The sequence below is a fragment of the Oreochromis niloticus genome, linkage group LG13, assembly GCF_001858045.2.
Source record: "Oreochromis niloticus isolate F11D_XX linkage group LG13, O_niloticus_UMD_NMBU, whole genome shotgun sequence".
In the NCBI taxonomy this organism is placed as follows: Eukaryota; Metazoa; Chordata; class Actinopteri; order Cichliformes; family Cichlidae; genus Oreochromis; species Oreochromis niloticus.
In genome coordinates this window covers 8,760,964-8,787,106 of record NC_031978.2, presented here as the reverse complement: position 1 = coordinate 8,787,106, position 26,143 = coordinate 8,760,964, and the positions used below count along the sequence as shown (strand labels likewise).

The 26,143-nt window shown below is 40.8% G+C and overlaps 1 protein-coding gene and 2 long non-coding RNA genes across 3 annotated transcripts in view; 1 reads left to right on the top strand and 2 right to left on the bottom strand.

Moving 5' to 3' along the window:
* The window catches only part of meis1b (Meis homeobox 1 b), a 77,593-nt gene extending 64,978 nt beyond the window's left edge, over positions 1-12,615 (bottom strand). Inside the window, exons 1-6 of the mRNA XM_003438327.4 lie at positions 11,951-12,615; positions 9,994-10,214; positions 8,765-8,906; positions 8,400-8,450; positions 7,783-7,833; positions 6,445-6,588 (exon numbers count right to left, since the gene is read on the bottom strand). Coding sequence (XP_003438375.1) covers positions 6,445-6,588; positions 7,783-7,833; positions 8,400-8,450; positions 8,765-8,906; positions 9,994-10,214; positions 11,951-11,962 — 621 coding nt within the window. The 5' untranslated portion in view covers positions 11,963-12,615. The remainder of the gene's footprint in view (positions 1-6,444; positions 6,589-7,782; positions 7,834-8,399; positions 8,451-8,764; positions 8,907-9,993; positions 10,215-11,950) is intronic.
* Positions 12,616-12,751: 136 nt separating this feature from the next.
* On the top strand, positions 12,752-20,076 carry LOC102079408 (uncharacterized). The gene is made up of 3 exons (XR_269692.4): positions 12,752-12,981; positions 14,543-14,836; positions 17,587-20,076. It is a non-coding gene; the product is annotated as an uncharacterized LOC102079408 (long non-coding RNA).
* LOC112841934 (uncharacterized) overlaps positions 18,837-26,143 on the bottom strand; it is a 40,575-nt gene continuing 33,268 nt past the window's right edge. Inside the window, exon 2 of the long non-coding RNA XR_003213431.1 lies at positions 18,837-21,278. This is a non-coding gene — a long non-coding RNA (uncharacterized LOC112841934). The remainder of the gene's footprint in view (positions 21,279-26,143) is intronic.

The following is a 26,143-nucleotide window of genomic DNA, read 5'->3' as shown; positions in this document are numbered from 1 at the left end:
CTAGCACTGATCTAACACGCAATTAATGCACACACGGCTGAAACCACAAGACCAACAAACACTCGTAGCAGTGCGCACAGGTCATGCAGTAAATTTGCACACACACCCAGTCACAAGTACATTTTTTTGATCACTTGGTTTGTGCACACACACACACACACACACACACACACACACACTCACAAACACGCTTTTCATCTACCTTATACAAACACATCGCATCGCCGCCATACCCACAGCCTCTATTTAACAAAAGCACACACCTTGACCGCAAGACACAGGGAAACAAAACAATGCACACCCTGTGCCAGCAAGACTACGGCACACAATAAAGATCTTCACCTTCAAAATATGGGGTATGTAAATTTTCAAGATGAATAGATGCATAAATAGAAAGCTTGAGGTAGTGGAGAGAAGGAGAAACTTGTCCTTCTGCACACATAGCAGCACACTTGATTTATTCTGTCCCTTAATGAGCCGCCATAGTCTCTCACTACCTCTCCTTTACCCGCCGTCTCCTGTGCAGGATGCACATTAATTCACTGCTTAATTGTTTAGTAAATTCAATTTTCCACATTCTATTCTGCCTATCTTTAGGTAAAGTTCTTAAAACGGTGGCGCCAAGCTGTGGGAACCCTGTTTTTGAGCCATGCATACCTTTTTTTTCATTACCATTTTTCTTCCCTACACCACCCTAATTCGCCATGAAAAGATTTTCCTTGCTGGAAATTCTGATTCCGCTATGATCGGTGAGGCATTCCAATCCAATGCATTCTCATTGTGCCGCGTCTTAGATGCAAGAGGGGCTTCCCTTTCTGGCTGTGCCAGGCCCCATATCATACAAGCACTCATGCAAGAAATGTTGCCTTGCCAATTCATTTGCAATAATAAAGAAAATGGTTAAGGTTGTTGTGCTTTGCCCCCCCACCTACGCTTCTCCCTTTCTTCACTCTGAAATATCTTTTGTGATGATATGGATATTTACTTTTCACTCTGTGCCAGTGAGCGTGCGGAAATAATCATATGTGCATACTTACAGGCACAGACATAAATATCCAAATAACCCCCCACACATACACTCTTCACTGGTGGTACATCTGAATCAAAGATGACAGTTGAGCTACTCCATCCCCCAGAATTCTTTGGTGCATCTACTCTCTGTGGTAGTTTTCTTTAACACCATTTTTGACCTTTGCAACAGCACTGCTTTCTCAAGTTGAAACTGGCGAGAATGCCATATGTTGCAGCAGCAAGATGGCATGCAATAACTCCAGACACATTCTGCCACTCAGCTGAATGCTGGTGGGAAAGCTGTAAGTGAAAGGGGCTGAAAGGCCAGCTATTGTAAACTCTTGTTTACTTTGCTTTTCACTGTAACTAGATAAAGCAGGATCTGCCTCTCTGATAACCTGCCAGGCAAGTGCTTGCCCGACTACTTCGGTTTTCTGTGCTCTCTCCACCCCTCTCCTCCCCTTGTTGCAATATTAGTGCTTCCAAAATGAAAAGAGGGGCTGATAATGGTATGCGTGTGGAAAAAAAAAAAGAGGGGGGGGGGGGGGGGGGTGTAGAGAGAGAAAAGACCCCTCACTCCCTCCCATTCTGTTCAACACTCCCCCTTCCTCCCTAACTCTTCACAATAGACAAAGAAAGAAGAAATAACCTTATAATTGCTAAAGGGGGTGAGGGAGAAAACTGGATTTGGTCTCTTGAGTAAGTAAAGTATGCTACACTCAATAGCCGTCAGGTACTCTTCAAACGGCTTTTTAAAACCGGTGGGTTAACCTCATAGAGACAACCAAAGATAATTACATGTTTAAGATAATTACCAGAGCTTTCAAAGTCCATTTAGATGACACTCGTGGAAACTGACAAACTGATTTCCCTTCCTCTGTGGCCTCTTCTACCGCAGCTCTTACTATAGACTCCCTGGTTACCCTCTATGAGCTGAAATCCAAACAAAAACATTAGCTCAAGTGCTTTCCCCTCTCCACGCCATCGAACCCCAAACAAAGCAATGGAAAGGTGGGCATTATTAGTTAACGGCACGTTTTGCTGTGGTTTCTTCGTTAGCCTAGCCTGACTTGGAGCCACTGCGCTGGGATGTTCTCGGTGGATTCCTTGGAGACGGGTTGTTTGTGATGGTGGCCATTGTCAGAGGCTTGCAGGGGGTTAAGGGGGAGAGGAACTTTCCATTAGCTAAGTACACATGTGTTAAGCCAGGTTATTGTTTACTTAGCCAAAGAAACCACAGCAGGCCTCAGGGACAGACATGGCCGCCCATCATAAGTAACAGCAGACACAAACCAAAAACTTTATTTGTAACTGGGAAATTCTGACTATCATAGGGTGTCTGTGACACAGTGAGGCTGCGCTAAGCACTAGTTTTAAAAACAACTCATAAATCAACTTTAACAAAAAAAGGCCATAACACCAAAATAAAAAAACAAAACATGAGCACTTTAGATGTGTGACAAAAAAAATTATGAAGGCATGAGAGAGGCTCCTGACATTCTAGTTCTTTGAAGTTACTTCAGTCTCGAGTTGCTCAATCATAATCACCCCTACTTGCTATTCCACCACAATTATAAAGAGGCTAAGAAACACACAAGTCACGTGGTCACCTCTTTGTATCACTTGTTGAATCCCCAACAGCCGCCCTGCATTCACTACCGAATGGAAGAAAAGGGGGAGTTTAGGCAAAGGGGGAGTAGAGGAGAGAAGGGGTGAGTGGGGGTCAAACCTCTCTTCTATTCAACTACAAAAGCTGCTATTACCAACAATCACTACAATGATTCAAAAGTTTGTATTAAGAACAGCAGTGTGCCACTGTAGGAGAGAGAGGGGGATGAAAAAAACAGAGCGAGTGTGTGCGCCTGTTAAGTCGGGTGAAACTCGATCCATACTTCAACGAGAAGCGGATAGATTAGCGATAGCGGTGTACTGATTAGGAAAATAGTGGCTGACCCTGGCAGTCATGGTTTCCATTGAGCTAGGAGTGGGGAGGGAGCAGGGGTCACTCTTTGACCGCCAGAGTTACCTAAACCAACACTGCTGGGTCTCACTGACCTGGAAACCCGTACTTGTATGGCATAACAGTGCCAATTGTTGGGAAAAAGATACCGCGATAGCGCTATCAGGAGCAAATTCTTACACAGTGACCACAACACAAAGCTCAAACAAGCCGGGTTTGTTTAGAAAAGATTGTGCAGGATAGAAGCACGACAGCAACGGGTCCCTACTGTAGATGCTATTTCAGATTGCAGCCAATTTCACCTTATTTTCACATTATTTCAACTTCTCAGGAAAAGACTCAGCATTCATAATCAAAGAAAAAGTCAGGCAGTAAATATTTTTAAAAGGAAATTTCAATTATTTCTAGTCCCACTTCAGCCTGCATAGCTCAATCAAGTAGAGGAGCTCTTGAGATTTGTAGTGAGTCCTCATCACTATTAGTACTGTTCTCCTCTACAGCAGAGAGCCTGGGCCCTCAGAGTTCATTAGCAAATTGCTGCACCCCTCCCCATACGCTCTGTGCAATTAAAGGCAAATGTGTAAATGACGTACAGCAGCGTGGAAATACCTCCCCACTTCTTTAGACTGAGGTGAACGTGTGCACCAGGCAAATAGGGACACAATCAGCAGAGTAACTCTTGCCATATTTTCACAGCAAGAAGAAGATTGAGACAGACGCGGCAATATTTGCGATCACATTAAAGGCCTTCACAAAATTAACTTCTTGTGTTTTTTATGTCTGCATACTGATTAGCTCAAAGTAGATCTAATGGGGCAAAAGCATGCAGCTCAAAGGAAGGAAATCAACGTGAATGTGGTGGAAAGCGCTCCAGAGACCGGCAAGGAAAGAGTTAAGAAAGTCCAACTGGTGCTAACCAGTCACTCCACTCACATAGCACCTGAGGGGGGTGCTGCATTTATCAAGCCAGTCTGAACACACACACACACACACACACACACGCACACAGCAGCACACGCACAAATACACACACATATATGCATACACTTGCAGACAGATGCATGCACAGAGCTTGTGCGCGCACACACACCCACGCCGAAAGACACACACAAACATAGGAGGGTATGCCCAAACTGGCTGGGCTGCATTCACAAGCCAGTGCAGAGCCTCTGACTTTTTCACCTCTCAGCTATGCTCGGCTTTCTTTTGAAAGAGGCGCTCAGTGTCCTTTCATATTTCCTCACATAGGCAGGCCCGAAAACAAAAAAAGGAAAAAAAAATGTAAAGACATGTAAAGAATATTCCGAAAAATCACTGTTATGACGCAAGGGTACATAATGCAGCAAGAAAGTCAGCGTTGTTGAATTGTTGAGTTTAATAAATTCAAAGTAGTTTTTTCCTCTGACATTTTTTTCCTCTGCTACAGTCGCCTCACTGGAATAAATTGGTTTATGAATAAATGAGCCTGCTTTCTCCATCTTGTTAACATTGTTCTTTTGTGCAAATTCTCAGCATTTTTTTCCAGTCCACTTCAACTTTATGCCCGAGGGCATATATTAAAAATACATATGGAAAGAGATAATGCACACACAATGCAAATTCGTTAAGGATGTCACCGCCTAACAACTGCAGATAAGATGCCACACAAAAATAGCCCATAAAAATTTAAAAAATATATATATTCTGCCACAAGTAAGTCATGAAGTGCAGTGCCATTGGATTGACAATGTAAGTATTCAGCGGTGAGAGGCATGCACCCTCTGCCTGTTTGGATATGCTCATTTACACACAGACTGCTCTTGTGGACAGTCTCCACATTAGGCCATCCTACCAGAACATCAGCCCATCCCTCAGTATTACAAATCTGTCAAAAAAGTTTGCTCTGTGTTTTAATACAAACTGTGCCTGTAGGTCATTTATACGATTCTGTCAGCGTAAACATAAGCTTGTATGGTTTTGGCCTGAATTGGCTATATGTAGGCAACCGTCATTATATTAAAATAGGCCACGTCTTCATCTTACAGTCAATTAAAGATCTGCATCAGTGCCGCAAGCACAACATCATTTTCTTCATATACCTAGAATCCCAAGGGTTTTAACACACTATTTCAATATCTATATACCATAAGGCTTCATTCCATGTTCTGACCTATCTATAAAAAAAATTTGACAACTGAATCCCTGAGAGAATACAACAGGCTGTTTAAAGAGACACTTAAAAGCACAAGTGGTGTCTGTGTTATTTAATTCTGTTCCTGGATTAAATGAAGTATTATCTTCTGGGTGATCTTTCTCATTTCCATAATCAGACATAAGGGCCAGGGATGGAGGAGTGCATGCGCAGCAGAGTGAGGCTCTTCCCAGTTGGGCCCCAATCGGCTCCCAGTCCTCCCATTCAGCACAGAACATAAAAGCCTGTGGCTGTCTCTCTCTCTTCTCAGACCAGCCACTCAACCATATGGAAGTCCGCGGATTTAAATTATTTAGCCTAATCGCTTCATTACTTTTTATGTCGGACTATCCAACTAATCCCTTTAATTTGGACACTTGATTCCCCCTCCCCCGTGCTGTCTATAGGTTATTGCCGCCACACTCCGAAGTAATTTCTTAAAACTCTGGTATAACTTATCGAAACGTGCATGCAGCTCGCTTTCCTGCATAAAGGGCGTGAGCTATTAATGGCCGCAAGTCCAGATTTGCATAGTTATAATGATCGGTTGCTGTTATCATTATTTAACGGCAGTGTAAGGACCATTAGGGTCATGCCTGTGCGCACACTACAATGTCCCCGGAGTGCAAACAGTCAGTGAAGCACATAATGAAGGCTGTGGTTATCTCTGATATCTGCACAAAAGGAAACACTTCTTAATCTACCTTTAATGCCCCCTGCTTCTATAGCTTTCGAAAATAAACCGTCTTATTGGCGCTGAATCTGTGCGCTCTGAGCGAAACAAAAGAGGGGGAGAGGAGGGGTCTCGATAAGCAGTGTGCACTCATGTCTAAGGAAAAATACTGACAAGACGCGAAATGAACCGTGAACTCTAGCTACAGTGGAGAAACCAAGGCATCTAAACCACAGTGTGCAGCCCATGCTGCTGCTGCTCTCTTCTGGGCTGCAAAACAGAGAGGAGCTGATAAGGTTTTAGGTTCAAAAAGAGAAAGAGAGAAGAGCGGGAGAAATGGAGAGAGGAACTAAATTAAAATCGACATGGAACAGGTCAAGTTTATGGCGATGCTTTTTCAAGCTAATCTTCCCAGGTCGGTTCCGGGTTCAAGTCTTAATGGGCCAATAATAGCAACATTATTCCGATTTTTCTTTTCTTTTTTCATTCCGATGGATGGAATGGAAACCGTCTTTAATCATATGCAAATAGCAGCGCAGCACAGTAGTGACCCAGAATAGCTAAATGGCCAGCAGGGAGAACACACACACGCGCGCGCACACACACACGCGCGCAGATGGAAAGATGTACCTGATCAAGAGCCACCGATCTCGTGATTTCCTCGCTGTCTGATTTGGAACCGCCCTCCCTGTCGTCTATGACCAAGTCGATGGGCATCTTGCCTTTCAAGCAGCTGATGTACCGGTGACAGAAATTATCACACAGCTCGTGCACCTAAAGGGAGAAAGAAGGCAGAGGTGTTACACACTCACCCAAACTACACGACAGTGCCATGCGCAACCACGACACCGATTCGACGCGCAAAAGTGCCCCGAAGACTTTTTGTGCACTTTGACACAGCTAAAAATTACATTTGTGAATCTGTATTTAAACGTTATATACGAAGTAATAACTTATCACTGGAAATCAATCGTTGTTTTCTGACAAATCATTAAACTTTTTTTAAACTTATGTTTACGGATTTATATTAACTTACAAATTGTTGATTTTCTTTCGTCTGTAAAACCTGAAAGATCACTTTGGATTCAGGATAAGGTTCCCGCGCCTTGTGTGGCAGTGGACTGTCCTGAGTGGAATAGTCAACTTCATTTTTTTTCTCCTCTCAAAATAGAGATATCGTCGAAAATTGACAGTGACAAGAGGGCTCTGAGGCTACAACGCACTCAACACCCGTGTTAAATTCATCATCAGTGCCCTGGGTAGTGGCCATTAGAGGAGGGTGACCCGCTTGACTGACATTTAAGGTAAACTGTTTAATTTCATCAACTTATTATATTATCACTGCCAATGTGACGCATCCGACTGCTTGAGAAACAAACAAACAGAAAAAGGGCAAACGCATGCGCAAAAAATACTACTTCAAACTTTATTTAGGCTACTGAGTTTATATGTCCAGAATATATAGCTTTCCGTAGAGAAGCAAGATCTGTGGGCAAAGAAGTGCATGCACGGAGATTAAGTTTAAAAACGGAAACTTTTTAACAGCTTTGATTATGTTTGAGAATGTCAAAGTTTAGGCTAAAGTTGACTTTAGAGGCTATCGCAGTCCATCTGAAACGAAGACAAATCAGAGTTTTACACCCACTACTGCCTCTATCCACAGATGGCTGCCTGGGGCCTTTTGCCCTCCACAAAGAATCATTTTTAAAAACCCGCAAAATTCGCCTATATGTTTCACCTTGCACGCAATTTCTGCCAGCATTAAACTTCATTAAAACATGGGAGAGACTGGGCACAGAGATATCTGTTCCAGTTGTAACAGCTTGCGTCGTGATTAAACGCGGAAGAGAAATGGCCCCATGATTGATTTTGACGCTAATTATAACCGACTAGCAAAAATACATTTATGCAAATACAGCCCATAGGTCTGAAGTGGCACACTGGACAGAAATGGCGAGAGAATATTACCTTCTCCAGCTCCAGAAGATGAAATCGTAAAACTTGAATGGCTTGAATCATCTGAAAAATTAAAATAACAATAAAAAATGAGCTGTTCACATCTCTTGATATTAAACAGACGCGTTTTTCTCAATACAAGTAACTGTAGATGAGGAAAATATTCATATGAATGGATTTTATGTGGAACTGATATTAAACTTGGATGTTATTGCAATATGGAGAGCAGGCGTACAGTACAGACTGAAGCTGCAATAAGCCTCAGAGTCAGAGATCTATTAGTCACCAACTAGTCGAGGGGAAGCGTTACTCTAACATTACATTTAAAGTATCAAACTGAACAAAGTGGAAAGACTGAATAGAATAAGTTTCCAGGCAGGGTTCAAAGGTGTGTGACAGCTGTCTGACAGCAGCCCTTCATCTGCAGATACAACCGGGGGCCATCATGATATCAAACAGCCCAAAAAAAGGGAACATCAGCTGCAATCCTGCTTTAACTTTTCAGCACCACGTGGCTGCCTGACACAGATGAAAAGCCCGCCACATCCAAACAACAGCTGGTATATTCAAAAATGCAGTATGAAAATGCAGAAAATGTCATTTGTGCAATAATAAAATATAGAGCTTACCAGATTATCCAATTCTGGATTCGATGAAAATAAAGGTTTTTCTGCCCGAATCTAAAACCCAAAACATTTCTTTATAAAATATATGAATATAAAACGTCACACGGATATTTTTAACATATAATGTAATATTAAATTCACATACACGCATTAAACGGAACACTTGTTACTTCTTCGCAAAGACAGTGCACAATATGAAATTAGAACATTGTAAAAATTGCGTTAATTTGAATGGTAGATGTCTCTTTAATTCATTTCAGTGCAGAATTAAGTGTAAGCACAAAAGCCAGAATTGCACATTTCGGACTGTCAGGTGAGAGCTCACGCTGCTCGAGCATGCAGATTAAGAAGAGTCAAAGTTTCCTGACCTGTTTTGCAAACACTGCTATGTCTTCATTGAAAGATTCCGATGAACAAACGTCTCCTCCCGCCACCCCGGGCTCTCTGGGGGTGCAAGTCGCTAATTCACATTTCTCAAAAATCAGTGCAAGCAAGGGGAACAGGGGGTGCCTGGGAACACACACAATAGCAAATGTCACCAGAGAGAACAGCGCCGGGGTCAAGACTACTCCAGGCTAGATTTAGCCAGCCATGGTACTCTTCAACAACTCACCCATGGGGACTGCTGCTGCTGCAGCCCATGCTATTATATTATGCAGAGGCTCGGAGAAAGGCTTCAAACAGCGGACAGACTTTTGTGATTAAATCTAGGCGCGCCTAATAGCATAAAAGCTTTAGAGTCTGTCAAACAATTTCTTGCACAGGTCTCCGTTTGCATCACAGGCGTGTGTTTGTTTGGCAAAGAAAAAGAAAGAAAAAAAAACTCGACGGTTAAATGTGCACACATTTATTATTTATTGTTCAAGTCCTTAGAATAAATATGTGCAGCCTGGTAATGCAGAGGTGAACGCGCTACCTGAAGTTGTGCCACTGTGGCAAAAGGTGGTAAAACTGCAACTGGCCTGAAAACGCTCTTCTTAGATTTTAATAAACTCACGTAAATTAATAAATGATTTTCTTTAAACATTTTTTAATTTGCTGAAGCTTTGCAAATTAATACAATTAATTCAAAATGTTAAAAAGCAGAATGTATTTTTATTTGTACTTTTTTTACTTATAATAAACGGCAAAGCTTTAAATGAAATATAAGCGGGAAAACTTGGAGGTGGAAAAAGGGCTCTGCGTATAGGTGAGCTTGTTTCAGAAATATTAAAGTCAAAAAATAATGTGAACAACGGGAGATTGGCGAGTCTTCCAAGTACAAAAAATATTGCTATATCTTTCACCCAATAGAAACACGCAACAGACATGACTGGACTGAAAAGTACAACACTCCAAATTATGCCAAAAAAATAAAAGAACAGGAGAAGCCCGCTAAGCCTCTCTCCTCCCCAGCGCCTCTGCATCAGTTTGGGTTCCAGTGTGTCTTAAACTCTTCGCCGGGACAGATTGCTGTCCCTGGCATCGAGCCTGTGTTTTCTTTAGTACGAGGCTGATTTTGCACCCACTTGCCCACCCCAGCTGGCCCCTCCAGGCCTGGATACACGCCTGCCCGCCACAGAGTGAGTTTCCCCACGGAACGAAGGCGTGCACCTACCCGTATATAGCGTCTTTATCTCTCTTGAGAGCGTCGTTAACGGAGGAGCCCATACTAGGAGGCATGGTGTTGGTGTGGGCGGTGTGCGGGTACTGGTGAGTGTGCATCTGGGGACCGTGGTTGAGGTGAACCGCCTGCATGGACCGGGCGCCGTGCGGGTCTCCGTACATGGTGGTCGGGATGCCCACACCGTCCATCCCGTAGTGGGGCAAGTCTTCGTACTGCACACAACAAACACCCGGGTCAACAGTGAATATAGATGTACAAGACTATATTAGACTGATTAAAACTTTAGTGTAAAAACAGCGAGGTGTAAAAGTGAGTAGCAGGAGAAGTGACACTTGTAGTGTTGTTGTTTTTTCTTCTAAGAAAAAGTTCGGCCAAGCTGGAGAAATAATTTAATTAATTTTACAAAATTAAGAACGTGTTGTTTTTTTTAAAAAAATCCAAAATTTTCAGATACACTTACGCTTAGCTGCCCTTTTAAAAATAAATGTTCTTAAAAATTGAGGAGGGGAGAAAAAAAGAAATGTAAGGCAAAAGCGAGACAAATTCACGTCTGTGTTTTTGATTTTATAATCAGGGAAAGTTTTAAAGACTTGAGTCTAAAACTGAGTCGTCTCCAGTAAGAAAACTGCACTGATAATTCTGAAGTGCAAGCTAGTTTTTGTTCTCGACTCATTCCCAGTGACCCTTGAAGCCCGGAGGAAAAACACATATGAATTATTCAATATGTTCGAAATTACTGGGAGTACAAAAACTGTAGCAACACGGCTCGGTTATTATTATCGCCATTAACCAGGCGGTTGTTGGGCTTTAACACCATAAACCCGGAGTCCTGTGTTGTCACCGTGTACAACAACAAAAGTCTTAAAGTTGTTAATTGCGGCGTTTCTCATTTTAAAGGCTCATAACTGTGCAGCATGTTCTTACTTATCAAGCACGCTATGATTAGTGCAAACAAAACTAAAAAACACAACACAAGTCGCGTGCTGTGTTTTTCATATGTTGTTAACCGAAACTGAATATTCAAACTTTTTTCATGCGTCGCTTTTGAGTGAATTACCACCCAGCCTTTACGTTTTTGGTTTGTAACTACTCAGAAATGTTGCTTCTGGTCTGATAAAGGTCGAAATGAGCAACTTATTTGAGGTTTGCTTTTTTTTATATACAAGAAAATATGCTTGAAATATTAATGACGTTCTTTTAGACGTGACAAACAAGTGCCGGTGGAAGAGTAAAATGCATTATCACTTAAGGCTGAGCATGTCGACCCTAAAGGCAAAGAGGTGCAAACCCCAGCGTGGTGTAGCCCCAGTGCCAAATTCTGCAGCTAAATGTGTCCAGTGTCCCTAACATCCCCGCTTTTACGCTGTTTATTATCCGTGTGAAGATTCAGCTGCTGCTTTAAAGAAGTCCCTGGATTGTGCGAATCAGAGCGTTTGTCATCACCTCGTTATTAGGGAAAAAGTGCCTTACTTGCTCGAGGCTTAATTTTTTGCAATTTTAAACGCATTCTACGACGTGCCGTCGATTGACGAACAACCGACGGAATTTTTATTTTGATCGTAAATACTCGATAAGTAAGCTTGATGGAGCAGTCAACAGAGAAAAGTAGAGATTTGTTTTGCCTCCATGCCCTCCCCCATTTTGCTTCCAGTAACTGGCCTGTCATAACTAATCTAAAAAACACAGCCGATGTGAGATATGATCACGCTCCCAGTGTCTCTCAGTGGGCCGGTTTGTGGGACAAACGAGAGCGACCGTGCGTAATACCGGGCCAAAAACACGCCAAACATGAAACCGTCTCTCCGTGTGTCAGGAAGACGACAGAAACTTTCGCCGCGAATGTGTGTCCGTGTGGGTATGTGTGTCATTAAGCCACGTTACAGCGCAGCATAGCATTCAAGCGCAGCAGACTTGGAGAAACTTTTTTAGGGGGGATTGCCCTACGTACCCGTTGCGCCATAACCCTCCTCACTCCCTGGTCGTCCTTTCACTTTAGGTAAATCCCCTCTGCGGCCAGGGTGGAGACGAAATAAAGAAAGAAAATCCAAATAAATGAGAAGATGTTTCAGCCAAAATCCCGTTTGCCTTTTCTTTTTTTTCCACGGAACGATGAAGCCAGCTCCCGCTTTCTGTGCAAGTTTAGCCCAGGCGCGGCAAATAGGTCCTCGGCTATCCTCGGGCAGGCAGCACCGGGCTCCTTTTCCAAAACCAGGATGAAAATAAAAAAGCCCCTCAAACAAAACTGGCGACTCTCATGGCTTTTTGCCACTCCGCCTGTCAGTCAAAACGCGAGGGCTTGTCAAAAGTACCGGATGAATGATGGTCCGACGTGCGTCTCCACGGGATCGGCACCACCTAAATGTTAATGGTCACAATCACAGTTAAAAAATGAAGCAGCTCTCCCCTCGTTTTCTTTGATCACTCTCGGCTCCCGGCTTGATTTTCTTATGCAAAAGCGTCTAGAGGAGATCAAGAGGAGGTGGGGTGATAATTCTGGCTTAGGCTTTCTTAAAGGAGCCACGATCGATGCTGTGCGCGTGTATGCGTCTGCATGTGTGTGAGTGCGTGTGTATGCGTGAGCCGCCTGCCCGTTTGTGTACAATGGATGTGTGTGTTGAGCTGAGGAGGAGCGGAGGATCTGGACCAGACTGCCGAAACCCGGAAGTAGTGGTGGCCATAACAGGTCGCGTCTCTTACACAACGCACCGGGCTGCAGCAAGTCGTGCGGAGAGGAGGGGGGGTGGGAGGACCCTGTGAGCCCAGCCAGCCAGCCAGCCGCACTGCGAGCTGGAACAACACTTAACACAGAATATTCATCTATGACTTCGACTTCATGTCTCATCCTCACAAACTGACTTTATTCTGCAGTCTGGAAAACATGTGAATTCGGAACTGACACGTCCAGCACCCACTTCTCTTCTTATAGTTTGTAAACGAGTTACTGAACCAACTTTCTACTCTGAAGTGAGCTGTTGTCAGGTACGTTATTAAGAGCCTGTAAGTTAATAATATTTTTATAATGAAAGAAAATGAGCTCTAGAATAAAATAAGTCGAGCTCATCCCAGTAATGTTGCAGTCAACCGAAGCCTCTGAGAGGCTGTCATCATTCTTTATGCATGAAATCCACTGCAGCCAAACATCCAGTTTTGCAGGTTTTCGGCCTTGCAGCTCGACTTCTGTGCGGTCGATTTGTTTCCCGTGTTTGACTTTATAACTGAAAGACTGGAAGCAAACAGCATATAAAAACCTTGGAGAAATTGTGCAGTCTAAATAGAAAGAACAATAAAAGCAACTTTAAACACGTCATTTGGAACATTTATACTTATTTTAAGTTAGTTGCTTTTCAACCAAAAGCAGCTTAATTAGTCCGGATGTTGATGAGAGTCGTCATGAGAAAAGTGGATACTAAAATAAGTATATAAAACATTAAAGTCGTCGTCAAAGCATCTTTTATGTCTAAATAACAGTAAACGTTGTCCACCTTTCTCCCCCACAGTAGTGCCGAATGGGTCGCTCCAGTCAGCCCGGGCTGTCCAATGGCAGGGAGGCAAAGAGATGGGAGCCCCCTATTGGCTCCCCACATGATCGATCCCGAGCTGATTGATCGGTTTTAGGCCACATTGGCGAGGAGGTGCAAAACAAAACGTCGGCCGCGGATACATAACACACACTTTACGCTTCTGTCAGCTTATACAGTGCGTAATTTAGCCAAAACTCAAAATATCTGACCAAGACACCCCCCTTCCTCTCTACCTTTCCATTTACCCCCCTACCAAACACACACAAATTTTCACATCTCCAACTTAATTACGTCCCTCTAAACGCACTTACACTTTCACTTAACTTTCCCTAACCAAACAGAACTACTCCTAAGATATGATAATGTCTCTCCTCTCGGAGTCCTTATTAATTTAACTTTTGTCTTTTTTATAATGAAGCGTTCACTTGAGTTTCACGATTTGCCGTACAGAGATTATAAAAGTTTGGTCAAATATTTATGAGCTTTAATATATGAAAGGGAACTTGGATTCTTGAAGAATTTCAGAAAAGTAATGATACCACTGAATAATGTCTGGTTATAAATTAACCAAATTGTTTGAATTTTCTATTTTATCTTATTATATATGATTCCTCACCGGGAGGAGAAGAACTACAAATCTTATTTAATTTAGCTGATATTTTTTAATTAAAAATGAACTTTGATTACCTATTTCTACATAAATATTAATGAGATATTCCGTGGCATATGAAGAAATATAATAAAAACGGATTAAGGCGGACATGATTAGTTTTAAGAGATAAGCTATTAGTTTTTTTCCCTTGAAGTTACAAAAGGATATTTGCAGATTTTGTCACTCTTTGTCACATGACGATGACGGACACAACTTTTTCATTTATTTTTCAGCCCATCACACATGAATGGAGAGTGTCTAAAAGATCCATTTTATCTCCTGATTATGCTCATGAGGTGTTAAGGTGTTGCTGGTCTGTGACAGCCTGCTTTAAGTTTATTCCCCCTCTTCTTTTTTCCCCGTGCAGCGCGTCCAGTCATCGATCATCTGCCCCGATGCCAGAAACGGTGTCATAATACGATAATGCGGCTTCACACATTCAGCGGTGATTCCTGTGGTAAAACCCGAGCGTTAGGATCCGATGGGACAGTTTTACAGGCATGAAATGACTATCAAAGGCTCCCGCAGTCTGGCCGCTGAGGCTTCGAGGCACGGACACAGGGAAGCCAGAAGGCACGGACTTTTACGCACAGAACACGGGATCAAATAATAAACTGTGCTGACTTGTTTTCGTCCACTTTGCTGATTTATTTATTTAATGGTGAGTAGAAGTTCTCATTTTCGCAGTTTTCTTCTTCATTTTACGGCAAAGCAAATAATTAGCTGTAAGAATGCCACATAAATATTCACGTTCAGTTATTACTAATTAAAGAGGATGTTGCGGTTAAAATCAGCTTTCAGCTAAATTTATGTTTATTGGAATAGAAAAGATTATAATGCAGCTCACCTACACTGAATTTTCGCGAGTCATTGGGAAGAAGTAAGGCTAAATCAACATGAAAGGGGGTTACATTAGCACTTGTTCACTTAAAAAAAACTATAGCATTATAAAGCAATTAAGCTACGTCAATTAGCATCCATAAAAGCAAACTGGAGCTCCACTTTCTCTCTCGTAGTTGTTCCTTCGTAAGGGTCAGCGCATTTTGGTATCCTGAAAGAGAGCAGGGGGGCAAATACCGTCACTTCTGTTTAATCCGCTTTGCGATGACGATAATGCTTTGAGTCGTTTCAATAAAATCAGCAGGTATTACTTTCAAACCGCTGAATGCAAATTGACAGCATGTTTGACTGCGGAAACAAATGAAAGCGTTATTAAACGGCCTCTGCGTCTTGACTCGTGCAGAGTGAACACAAAGAGAAACTGCACACCTTATGCACTACAAACACACGCTATACTTAATTCGGTTAAAACTCAAAATACAGAGAAGGAGTATCCAAAGTGTTTATTCCAAACTATGTCAAGTTAATCGCGATTATTTTTCGCTTTTTATTTAAATATGTAAAGAGAGAAAAAATGACTAATTTGAATCTTAGCCTAATAAATAACAAACTAAACCCCTCCAGGTCAGAGAGATGAATCATCGCTCGGCTCTTGGTGATCCCTTGTATCACTGCTTGTCTGTAGCTGTTTGAAAAAACAAGGAGCAACTGGCAGCCTGCGGAGTCAAACTGAGGTCAAACTTTTTGCAGCTCCGCAGCTTTGCGCCTAAACATGTTGGGATCTGCAAAAAGGCCATTGAGCCTCTCTGCTTTGTGTCACTGCTTCAGAACACAGACAGACCTGCTGCAAAGTTTTCACAGTTTATCTAATTTTATGAAACTACTAGTTTATTATCGCCTGTCAGAAAACCCAACAGGATTACTTATGGCGCATTTAGGTTCTGTGAGCTCCAGTTAGAAACTATTCAGTCAGAAAAAGGCACTCATTTTTTTAAACAAGTAAATCATTTATTTTGCTTATATCTGATTAAAACGTTAGTGCAACAAGAAATAATATGATGTAACATGCACGTATGACTCATTATAAAAAGGCACATTTATTATACACACATTATCCAACATCGTTTATAAAAATACTGATCATATATGAAAGTGCAGCATTTGTTTTTATATGGTCTACAGTTCGTTTTAATCATTGTAAGCGTGTTTGGGCTGTGATTTATGTGAATGCTTGGTGCTTTTCTTTCTAGAGTGACACTAATATGTTTGCAGTATAATTAAGGTGCCCAAACATCTTGGTAAATACTTTGGCTTAGGTAATGATATAAGCTTGACTTTGGTATAATCACAGTATTTAAACGATTCGCAATATTAATTTCAAACCATGAAATCAGCTCAGGGAGTATTCACTCCTGCTGGATCCTGCGCTTTGGCCCAAATGTTAATCTGAGCTGCTCTCGCCTCTCACACACATTAATGCTTAATCATTTGCGCCTTCTACCGGAGTTGTTGGAAATTACATGTGATTCAGAAGGACGGGAAGATTCCTGACCAGATCATTCAAATAACATACTAAAGTCGCGCAGAGTAAAGGCTCTATTAAATTTCACGCGTTCTTCTGTTGCACTATGAGCACTTTATGGTCCACACGTTGGACTAAAGGCAGAATAAAATTGTTTGACTCTATAAAGAAGTGGCTTGTCATATTTCTTGTCTTTATTTATGTGAATAATTTAATATGTTAATAAAATATATAATGGTGTGAGAAGGATTTTGGTGCGTTGTCACTGATTACAAAGCGGTTGTTTTATTTTAAGGTGGGTTAGAAATGTTGATATTACATGAACCAGATCTACCCATTTATTGTCAAAGTGTCACAGGTAACATTTTAACCTGAGAAACACTTTTCAAATAAAGTCTTAAACACAACAAATCAACACTTTCAGTATTCAAACCTTAGATAAAATGTGATGCACAAATCACTCAGCTGTGTTTTTTAATAAACCCCCTATATCAAGATGTTACTAGGTGTAAAATTCTAATTTTCAAAATGTAGAAAGCTATTCAAAGCTTCATCCAGGTTCAAAACTAAGTGAACTGCTACTGCTTTCTCTATGAATTATGTTGATGGCAATGCATAATTAATATTAGCATGTGGATTAATGATAAACAACTGCAAATGACTGATCAAGAACTGACACAAGAGCACCTTGGATCTCACACTCACACTGCATAACACTTATGGATACATAATGTGATAAACAGCTGTTTCCCTATACAGTGAGAAGTGTGTGAAAATAGATGCACTCTTACATATGGCATATAAACCCCTAAACATGTGCGTTCAAGTGCGCAAACACAGAGAGAACAGATTCCTGTAATAAAAGCTGTGTCTAATGCTGCCCGTCAATTTTCACATTGTGCCATTGGTCACCGGGTCAGCTTCTCCACTTTTACTCTGAAGGGCTGCAGAATCTGAATTAACACCACAGGCAGATAGAGAGCTCACCGCTCTATCACACACAGACACACCTCCTTAACTCTCTCCCTCTTTCTGTCTTTCCCTCTCAGCGTCTCTCTCAACCAGCCCTTCCAGCAGCATTTGTCACCGGCACTATTATTTCAGGTGTGCTAATGGTGTCGCAGACACTTTTGCAGAGAGAGGAAGAGACATGATGAAGTGAAAAAGGAGGACAGGAGAAACTGAAGAGCAGGAGGAAAAGAGTATCATCGTCATCATCATCATCACTTGAACTCCCCACTCCCTGTAACCCAAAAGAAAAAAAAAAAATCCAGGGATGAATGATCTGAAGGGTGATCCATTCAGGGTTGGAGGGGTAAGGGTGGCTGCGGGTGGATGGGTGAGGATGAGGGGGGGCTTTTCTCACACCTCCCAGGGAGACTGTGAATTGATCAGCACCTAAGAGAGGGAGAAAGAGAGGGAGGGAGGGAAAGTGAGAAGAAAGGAGAGCGGCAAAGCAGAGAAATGAAGGATGACGATGAGAAGAGGGCGAGTGGAAAAGCTGGGTGTTGGAGCTAAGCTATAAAACCAGGAGGGGGAAAAACAGAGTGATAGGAAGGGAGGAGTGAGGCAAGGCTGCAGAAGAGGTGTGAAGACTCATCTTTTTCTGGATGGGTGTGAGTTTAGGCCGGAGCAGAGAGAGGCCTGGGAGCACAGCATAGCCTAGTGGTAATAAACCAGGAAACCCCAGTAGAGAAACAGCCAACATCAGCTATAAGGAAGCTACTGTATATAAAGTGTTTTTAAAATCAAAATATAGTATTCAGTCCGAGCTTGATATGTTTAAAGTTGATTGCAAGCTAGTTTACTCTCATATGGAAATCGGTTAAAAGGGACCGTTTCAGAAATTTTAGAAGTCATGTTTGTTTTTGTATGTTTTATGAGATATTTAATTAATATAATACACATATCAAGGGAAATTCAAGTCCCCTTGACATATTTTGTTTTAAATTGTATAAAACAGTATTGTGTCCATAGCATAAAATGCAGCGTATAGTAAAGGAAACAGTTGGGTAATCAATTTAATCTAAATAGGTATCAGTATTAAACAGCATTACAGCAAATATACAGATGTTTTCCTCAGGCTTTCCAGCCAAATTGTACTTTTTAAAAATCTTTTCTTGTACAGCCATTCCTCCAGATGATAGCCAGTTTCTTGCCACAGTGGCTGCTAGAATAGAAAAACCCTAACCACGGCCAGTGTTGGCTTGTGGCTGTTCTTTATCTCCCAGGCAGCAGTAAACACATGGTCACTACAAAATGCAGCTGTAACATTCACCACAAAACCACTGTGAAGTACTCATATGGTATGTCAATGAAGGTGATAAAAGCTGCAGCATTCCACTTACCTCTTTCACTTGGCCACCCAGTTAATAGCAAATCAATTCATTTCTTAAGAAAGTGTTTTGCAAAGTGTTTCAGAATTAATTCTGAGAGATCCCTTTACTTTTTTTTTATTGCAATTGCGAAATAAAAAATACAGCAAGAAAAAACTTTTCATATACAATGTAAAAATGTCAAATCAGAACAATACTTAAACCAACATCACATAAATATGAATAAATCTTGAATTTTATTTTGTCATCCTTTACATTTTAAAGCATTTGATGTTTTCCTTATCACAGTTTTAATTAAGATAAAACATGGAGAGACATATGCAACAACTAGATACAACATCAATTTACAGCAGGCTGTATATAAATATCAAATTTGTTTTTTGTGGATTTCCTCAGACTGTGATGCCTTCAGGTTCTGGCGTAACACCTTTCCAGCAGTGAAAAAAGTTTATGGCCCACACAACATAATTGTTAACTTTAGTTAAATATAGATACATTGTAATTTCCTTACAAAAGTTCTATTCATTCAACTCAGTTTTACTCCATAACTACCCCAGGTCATCAATAGCACCCTGCAGTGGCCCTGTGCCCCCAAAAGAGGGCCCACCCCACAGTTTGAGAGCCACTAGCTTACAAGACATATTGTCAATATGCCAATGATCGTTATGACTTGGACTTCAAAATAATTTCACATTTGTTAGGAAAATGTTGAAATGAAATGTAGAGCAAATATTTGGCATAACAGGTCAGACATGTGCACTCCAGTTCAGCAGCAGGGCATTCGTTCATCCCTGCAGCAGCGAATCAGATTACTAAACATACTGATTGACTGCAGCGGTTTCTAGTGAACCTACTGCCATCTCTTCTAAACAAAGTTATCTCTACTGAAGTTCAAGAGGAGGTCAGCGGTCAGATCATCTCATCTAAGATCCCTTGTATACTGTATGACTCTAAGGATCCTAATAAAGAAGCTTTCAAAGCGTAAATTCATGTCATAACAACAAATGTCAGCGATATGGTGAAAGCTTGCTCTACTGTGCACTAACTGTGGCTTCGCAGTAAATGGAGGCAATTTAAAAAGAGAAAATCCACCAAGGCTTTTCAAAGAATGAGACAAACTTGTTTTCTGGGAAAAGTTGTTCTAAACCCACATGAAAACTGTCAAAGAATCAAGGTAGCGTGATTTGTTGTAAATGCCTTCCACTAAGCTTTTGTTAATTATCACAAGTGTCATAACCATCAAAAGACAACAACAGATGACTTGGCACATGCTAATGTTTGACATTTCTATCTTTGTACCCTTTGTTCCATCACTCTCTTTTTCCTCATTTGTTTATGACACATTATACCACACCTGCCTCCAATAATTAGTCTTCCCTCTCACTTTTCTTGCTTTGTCCTTGAATTTCTAAATGCAGACAGAACCTGTGAATTACGAAGCCTCTGTTCTAAAAAGGCTCATATAGCATCACCTCTCGGGTGAGAATTAATCATTAATCTTTGCTGTGCAATGTTTGGTTTTCTTTAAAACTATTTTTTATGACAGTTAAACTGTCCCCAGGAATGTAATGGTTTGCAGTGATTTCTACTGAAACACTTATCTGCAAGTGTCCATTGACACTTATATGCTAATATAAGAACTCAGTTGCAATCATTGCAGCTCATTTTTCCCCGTACTTTTATTTTCTATTAGTGATCACATATGGGTACAAAAGAAGACACATTAGACAAGATACATATCCATAGCTGTGTACAGACATATCATAGTGCGGTTTAAGTGTCAATCTCTGAAGTTGAGTTTGCAAAAGCATCTTGGTTTTATAACTTTTATGGAAATGGACATGAGTACCATATGGATACATTGGTTAAACAAATGAAAAAAGAAATGTGGTTTCTCCTCAGCAAAATCAAATAAAAAAAATCTTCTGAAGTTACGGCTGGGAATACATGTTTTAGTCACTGAAAATTTATGTCTGTTTTCTCTGACATGCATAATTTATTTTTAAAATACTGCAAGTCCTACATTTTAAAATGTTTTGAAATCAGTTTGAGCCTTAAAAAAAACAAAACAAAAAAAAGCTGTGATGGACGTGAGTTTCATTCAGCAGAAGAAATTTCATTTCGGATGATCCATTTTTAAATAAACATAACTAAAATGGAAAATAGATTCTAAATATTTCTGTCATTTAACAACAAAGACAGGAAAAGGGCAGCTGCGGCTGACCGCTTCTGCTTTCCGCACAGGGAAGAAAAAACTGTTTCCATCCAAAAGCAGTGACAGAGCTGATCAGTCTGGATTGACATGTGAGCAGTGATTACACTGTGCCTGGCTTCCCTCCTCACCACCAAACCACCAGAACTTCCACTGCAGCTGGCATTTGTGTTCCTTTTATTTTCACCAAATTCTGAAAAATAACCAACGTATGAACATAAATGTGGATTAAACTCCTAAATAGTCCAGAATCAATAGACTGATACAGAGTTTGCAGGTAATGGTGCATACATCTGTAGCTTCCGTACAATATTGACAAAATGCTCTTGGCAGTTGATTGCAGCTCATTTTTAGTATCAGATGAGCGTGTTCAAAGTATTAGGAAGACGTGGCAAAAAAAAGTAGGTAATTCAATCTACAGTGATGAAAAAGTAAGCAGATTTGGACATAATTACTCCTTTGTTGTACTTTATACAGTTTTTTACATTAATCAGGCAGCTTTGGATTCTTTGCAGGTTTATGTCGTAACACATTTGATCAAAATATTAACAGTAGTGCACTTTAAATTACTATTTAAGGTTAATTTTTAATAGCAATAATCCTTCAATACACAAGCAAATTTTACTAGATTACATTTTTATGAAATTATGCATTCATCACAATTAACATTTTCAGATTCTTCAGGATATTTAGATTTTTATTCTTAATGTTTAATGATAACAATTTTTGAATACAGAACTTTTACTTGCACTGTGGTATCTCTGCTTTCCATGAATTACCTCTACCACTGGACATTTGTTACACAAACCTAATTAGCAAACATTAATATTAATTATTGATTTGATTTACGTTTTACTGTAATACCCTTATTTTTCTTAACTTTAGAAAAAATCTAAATACAATGGTGATTTAGGATCAGTGTGGGTTAAGCCGAGCCTCCCTTGGGAGTCAGCATTACAAGGCTGCAGACAAACAATTTAGAGATTGACCTTTCACCTATCAGACACTAGAAAAAAAAAAGCCTGGTGGGGTCATATCCCCATAACCATTATGGATCACATGCAATTTCCTTCAGCCATTTAGACAGGTAAATTACATATGTGTGTGTCACATACTTATGAAGAAAGTCACATTGCCGGTACCCAAAACTGCTCCTCAAAGAAACACAGGTAACGGTTTCCTCTGATATAATAATACCTACATTTCAATCAAAACGTGCACATAAAACATGCCTGCATGCAAACACACTCGCTCGGACTCACCTACAAACACACTCACAGGCTGTCTGAGAGCCTGTCTCAGGCTGACAACATCAGTGGAACCTGATCTGGCTTAATACAGGCCCTTACCTGCATTTACTGCTCCGTTAAAACGCCCTCTTGTTGTCCTACCAATTCACCACACTATAATTGCACTGAGGCTGCATATGGTCCTCATCTACTGCCCAGCACAAGATAAAAGCTAACAGACTGTGGGTGTACAGCACAGTAGAGAAGTAAGCATGTGTGTGTGTGTGTGTGTGTGCGCACAAGTTCATATATGTGACTGTGTATACATACGTATGCAAGCATTTTAGGGCAAATTGGACTCAACATAACTCAGGGGATAGTTAGGAAAACTGCATGATGTCACTGTTATTATACTGTAAATGCAGTTGATTTGGCTTTGAGGAGGAGTTCTGACATGTGCGCTGAGGCTGCCTCGCTGATCCCACCTCCACATCCAGACTTTGAACTGAGAATCATTGTGACGTATTAACATATCAGGCCAAGTCAATCTGCTAATTACTCACTAATTGTGTCCATTTTATTACTTTCCAGGAATATTTGGGACAGTTTTACTTTAAACGAGATAAGTAAAAGCTACTGCAGAGTAATTAAAAGTGCAAAATTAACCATCTTCACATTATTTTTAAATGCTAGTAGGTCACTTATATCCTGATAAAACTTTACCACGTGTTCAGATAGAGCTTTCTTTATTTTCTCTCTGATGAAGTTGAGATGATGACTTTGGCAAGAAACTAAGGATACTAAATAAACAGCTGAGTAACAGGATTAGTAATGACAGAAGATTGGCTTGTACACAGCCTCACAGTGCTTCTTTCGTGCTAATGCCAATGCTTGTGGCTGCTCTGCCCAGTCAGGTTTATGAAAGTCAGTCGGATTAGAGCCCAGCTGGGGCTCAGTAAACCAACACTCAGCCTTCGCACTCATACCGCCATACATGACTTCCCAAACAGACCTTGACATCCACCCCGCCCTGCTTTATTCTGAGGTTCTTCATCATTCTCCCCTCATTGTTTTTCCTTTTCGCAGACACTGCTAGCATGGCCTTGCACTGCATCCCACACAATACTTTTTCAAACACAACACACACACACGCTCTGCTCCAAATTAAAATACCAAGGCTTATTGAGCAATACTCTTCTAATGGTTTCATCCACCAATGGGTTTATCTTTGCTCACATAAACTCTGCTCCGACCAAAAGAAGCTGCTCTCCTCTCTTCTTACGTAAGCTGGCAGAAAATCTCCTAAATCCCTCTCTTTTGCTGTTGTTGTGTTGCGTTTCGGCTGGCGCTCCCTCTAAAAGAGCATCTGAGACCGGGGCAATTAGAACCTGAGCAGGGTCTTGGCGCATCAGACCATTTAGCACTAATAAGGCTGACTATAGAAAAACCCAGACCCATTGACACTGTAGCACTGTTTGGTATTGACGGTGATTTGACGGCACTGAATCGTATCAAAGAGTTTCAAGATGTTTGATTTTCCCAGTGAGAGCTCAAATTCTTGGTAGTTTTTCTGGAGTAAATGTGAAGAATTCTGTCTCCAAGGACTTAAAACACAGTCATTTTCTGTTTTTATTATTATTATTTGTGAAAATAAAATGTTCAGACCTCAAACTAGAAGATACAGAAGATTGTTTTTTAGAAAAGTCACACACAGAAATTGAAGAATTTAGCATCACAATGAAAGTTATAATAATAGCCTGATATATCACATTATGAGCTTGAATGGTGAAGTCTGACAATGTAAAACTTATGCGAACTGTTAATGTATAAGTTGAAGTTTATATAGATACAATACCAATAAACCCCACAGATATCTACTGACATCTAAACAATCATTTAAGCTAAAATATAAAGACAAAGTGTCCCCACTCTAAAGGGAATGTTTATGCAAGTTGAAAAAATGGTGAGCATTTGTGTATTCTAAACGCACAAAGGTGCGTGAGTGGATGCATTTGTCTGGAAGCAGTTATGGAAAGCATCAGTGTGTTATAAGACATCCAGAGACAAAGAGTATGCAAGAGACAATGAGAGGAAAGGTCATGAAGACAGAAGAAGAGAGAAGGAGGGAACAAGGCAGGAGAAAAGCAAAAGAGAAAGAAAGAGCAATGCAAGGTTGCTGTTAATTCTTCCATATCTAAGCCTCTTTGCAGAAACTCCCTTTGTCTTCCAAGTCCCAGTCATTAGAGCCTAATCCTATCAACCAGGGGCTAATCTGAGGGCAGAGGGTTCAGCCCCCTCAGCTCCACAGGCCAACACACACGCGCACAAGTACACACATAAATGTTAAAGGCACACAAACACAGACATGCTCGGACAAGTACACACTCATGTTCAAAACACTAACAGAAATGTAGATGTTTGAGCACATACACATGCATGCTTGTGTAGATATATTTGTGAGGACATAATACTGAAACATAATACTGTAACCCTAAGCATCACAACTAAGTGGCTAACCCCAACACTAGTGCTAAGGCCAAGTATTCTTCATCAAACAGCCCTCTGACGGACTGTGAGAAAGAGATGGGAACTGCACCACAGTGCTCTAAAACTTAAAGTAGTTCTCACAAAGATAGTTGTTTAAGTAAAATTACTCTCCCCATCTCTCTCTGCCTCTCTCTCTCTCACACACACACACACACATATATAAATTACACAAAATCAATCATTTACTTCCAAAAAGTACACTTCCACCCATACTTTATATGGTTTGTGATGAACTACTTGGTAGAGAAGAGACCTGTGTGTGTGTGTGTGTGTGTGTGTGTGTGTGTGTGTGTGTGTGTGTGTGTGCACGCGCATGCATGTACTGCAGGTGGGTGTGAGGGGTGGGGGGTGGTGGGGCATCACATTCCCACACATTCCAGCAGAGCCTCTCCCCCTGCCATCATCATTCTCCTCTTTATTTCAGTGCTGACTATGCCCAAGATTAGTTATTGATCAGGAAGGATATAAATTATTCTAAAGTGAAAGCCCAACAACACAGTCATTATAGATCGACTATTGACCAACGCCAATATATCATTCCATTTCCACTGCACTGCACCCCTGCCACTAGCCAGAAAAATGCTCAAATAATGAGATGGGGAATTTTTATGACTTGGGCACACTCTACTTGACCTTTCGGGGAAGGTAGATGGATAATATTAGCATTGGGTTCTCAAATGCGATAGCATTTAGAGAATTTGGCCACAATGACTTGATAATTTATGACAAAGACAGATTTTGATGGAGTCGAATAGCTTGTACGAGGGGTTTTCTAAGGTTGCTTTTTGGTTTCAACTCTGTGTGAAAAGTTTGCAAAAGTTGCAACCGCTTGTCTTTGGTTGTCAAAGTTAAGTGCGGTGTAAGATGATGGATTTAATATAATATTTAAAGATTCTTTAATCCAATGAGGTTCAGAACTCGAGAGATCTAGCATCTTAGAAGCAAATACGAATAAATTCATTTAAATTCATAATAAGGATTCACAATTAGGACTGAATTAAAAATTCTGCCACTGTATTTTAGATGGCATCAGCCTGTTCTTATTCATCATTTTTGAAAGCACAAAAGGCTTTTCTCATATTGCTTATTTGTGCTTCCTCGTCTCTTCCGTCCTCTTGGCTGTGACCTGGAAATCAATCTCAACATGCCATGCTGAAGGATGTCTCGGCTCCTAAAATGCATCTGGAGGTCAAACAGAGGTGGGGGTGAAGTATAATCGAGGATGCATGAGTATATTTTTTGCAGGAGTGCTTTTTCCTTCAAGTCAGAAAAGAGACATGGC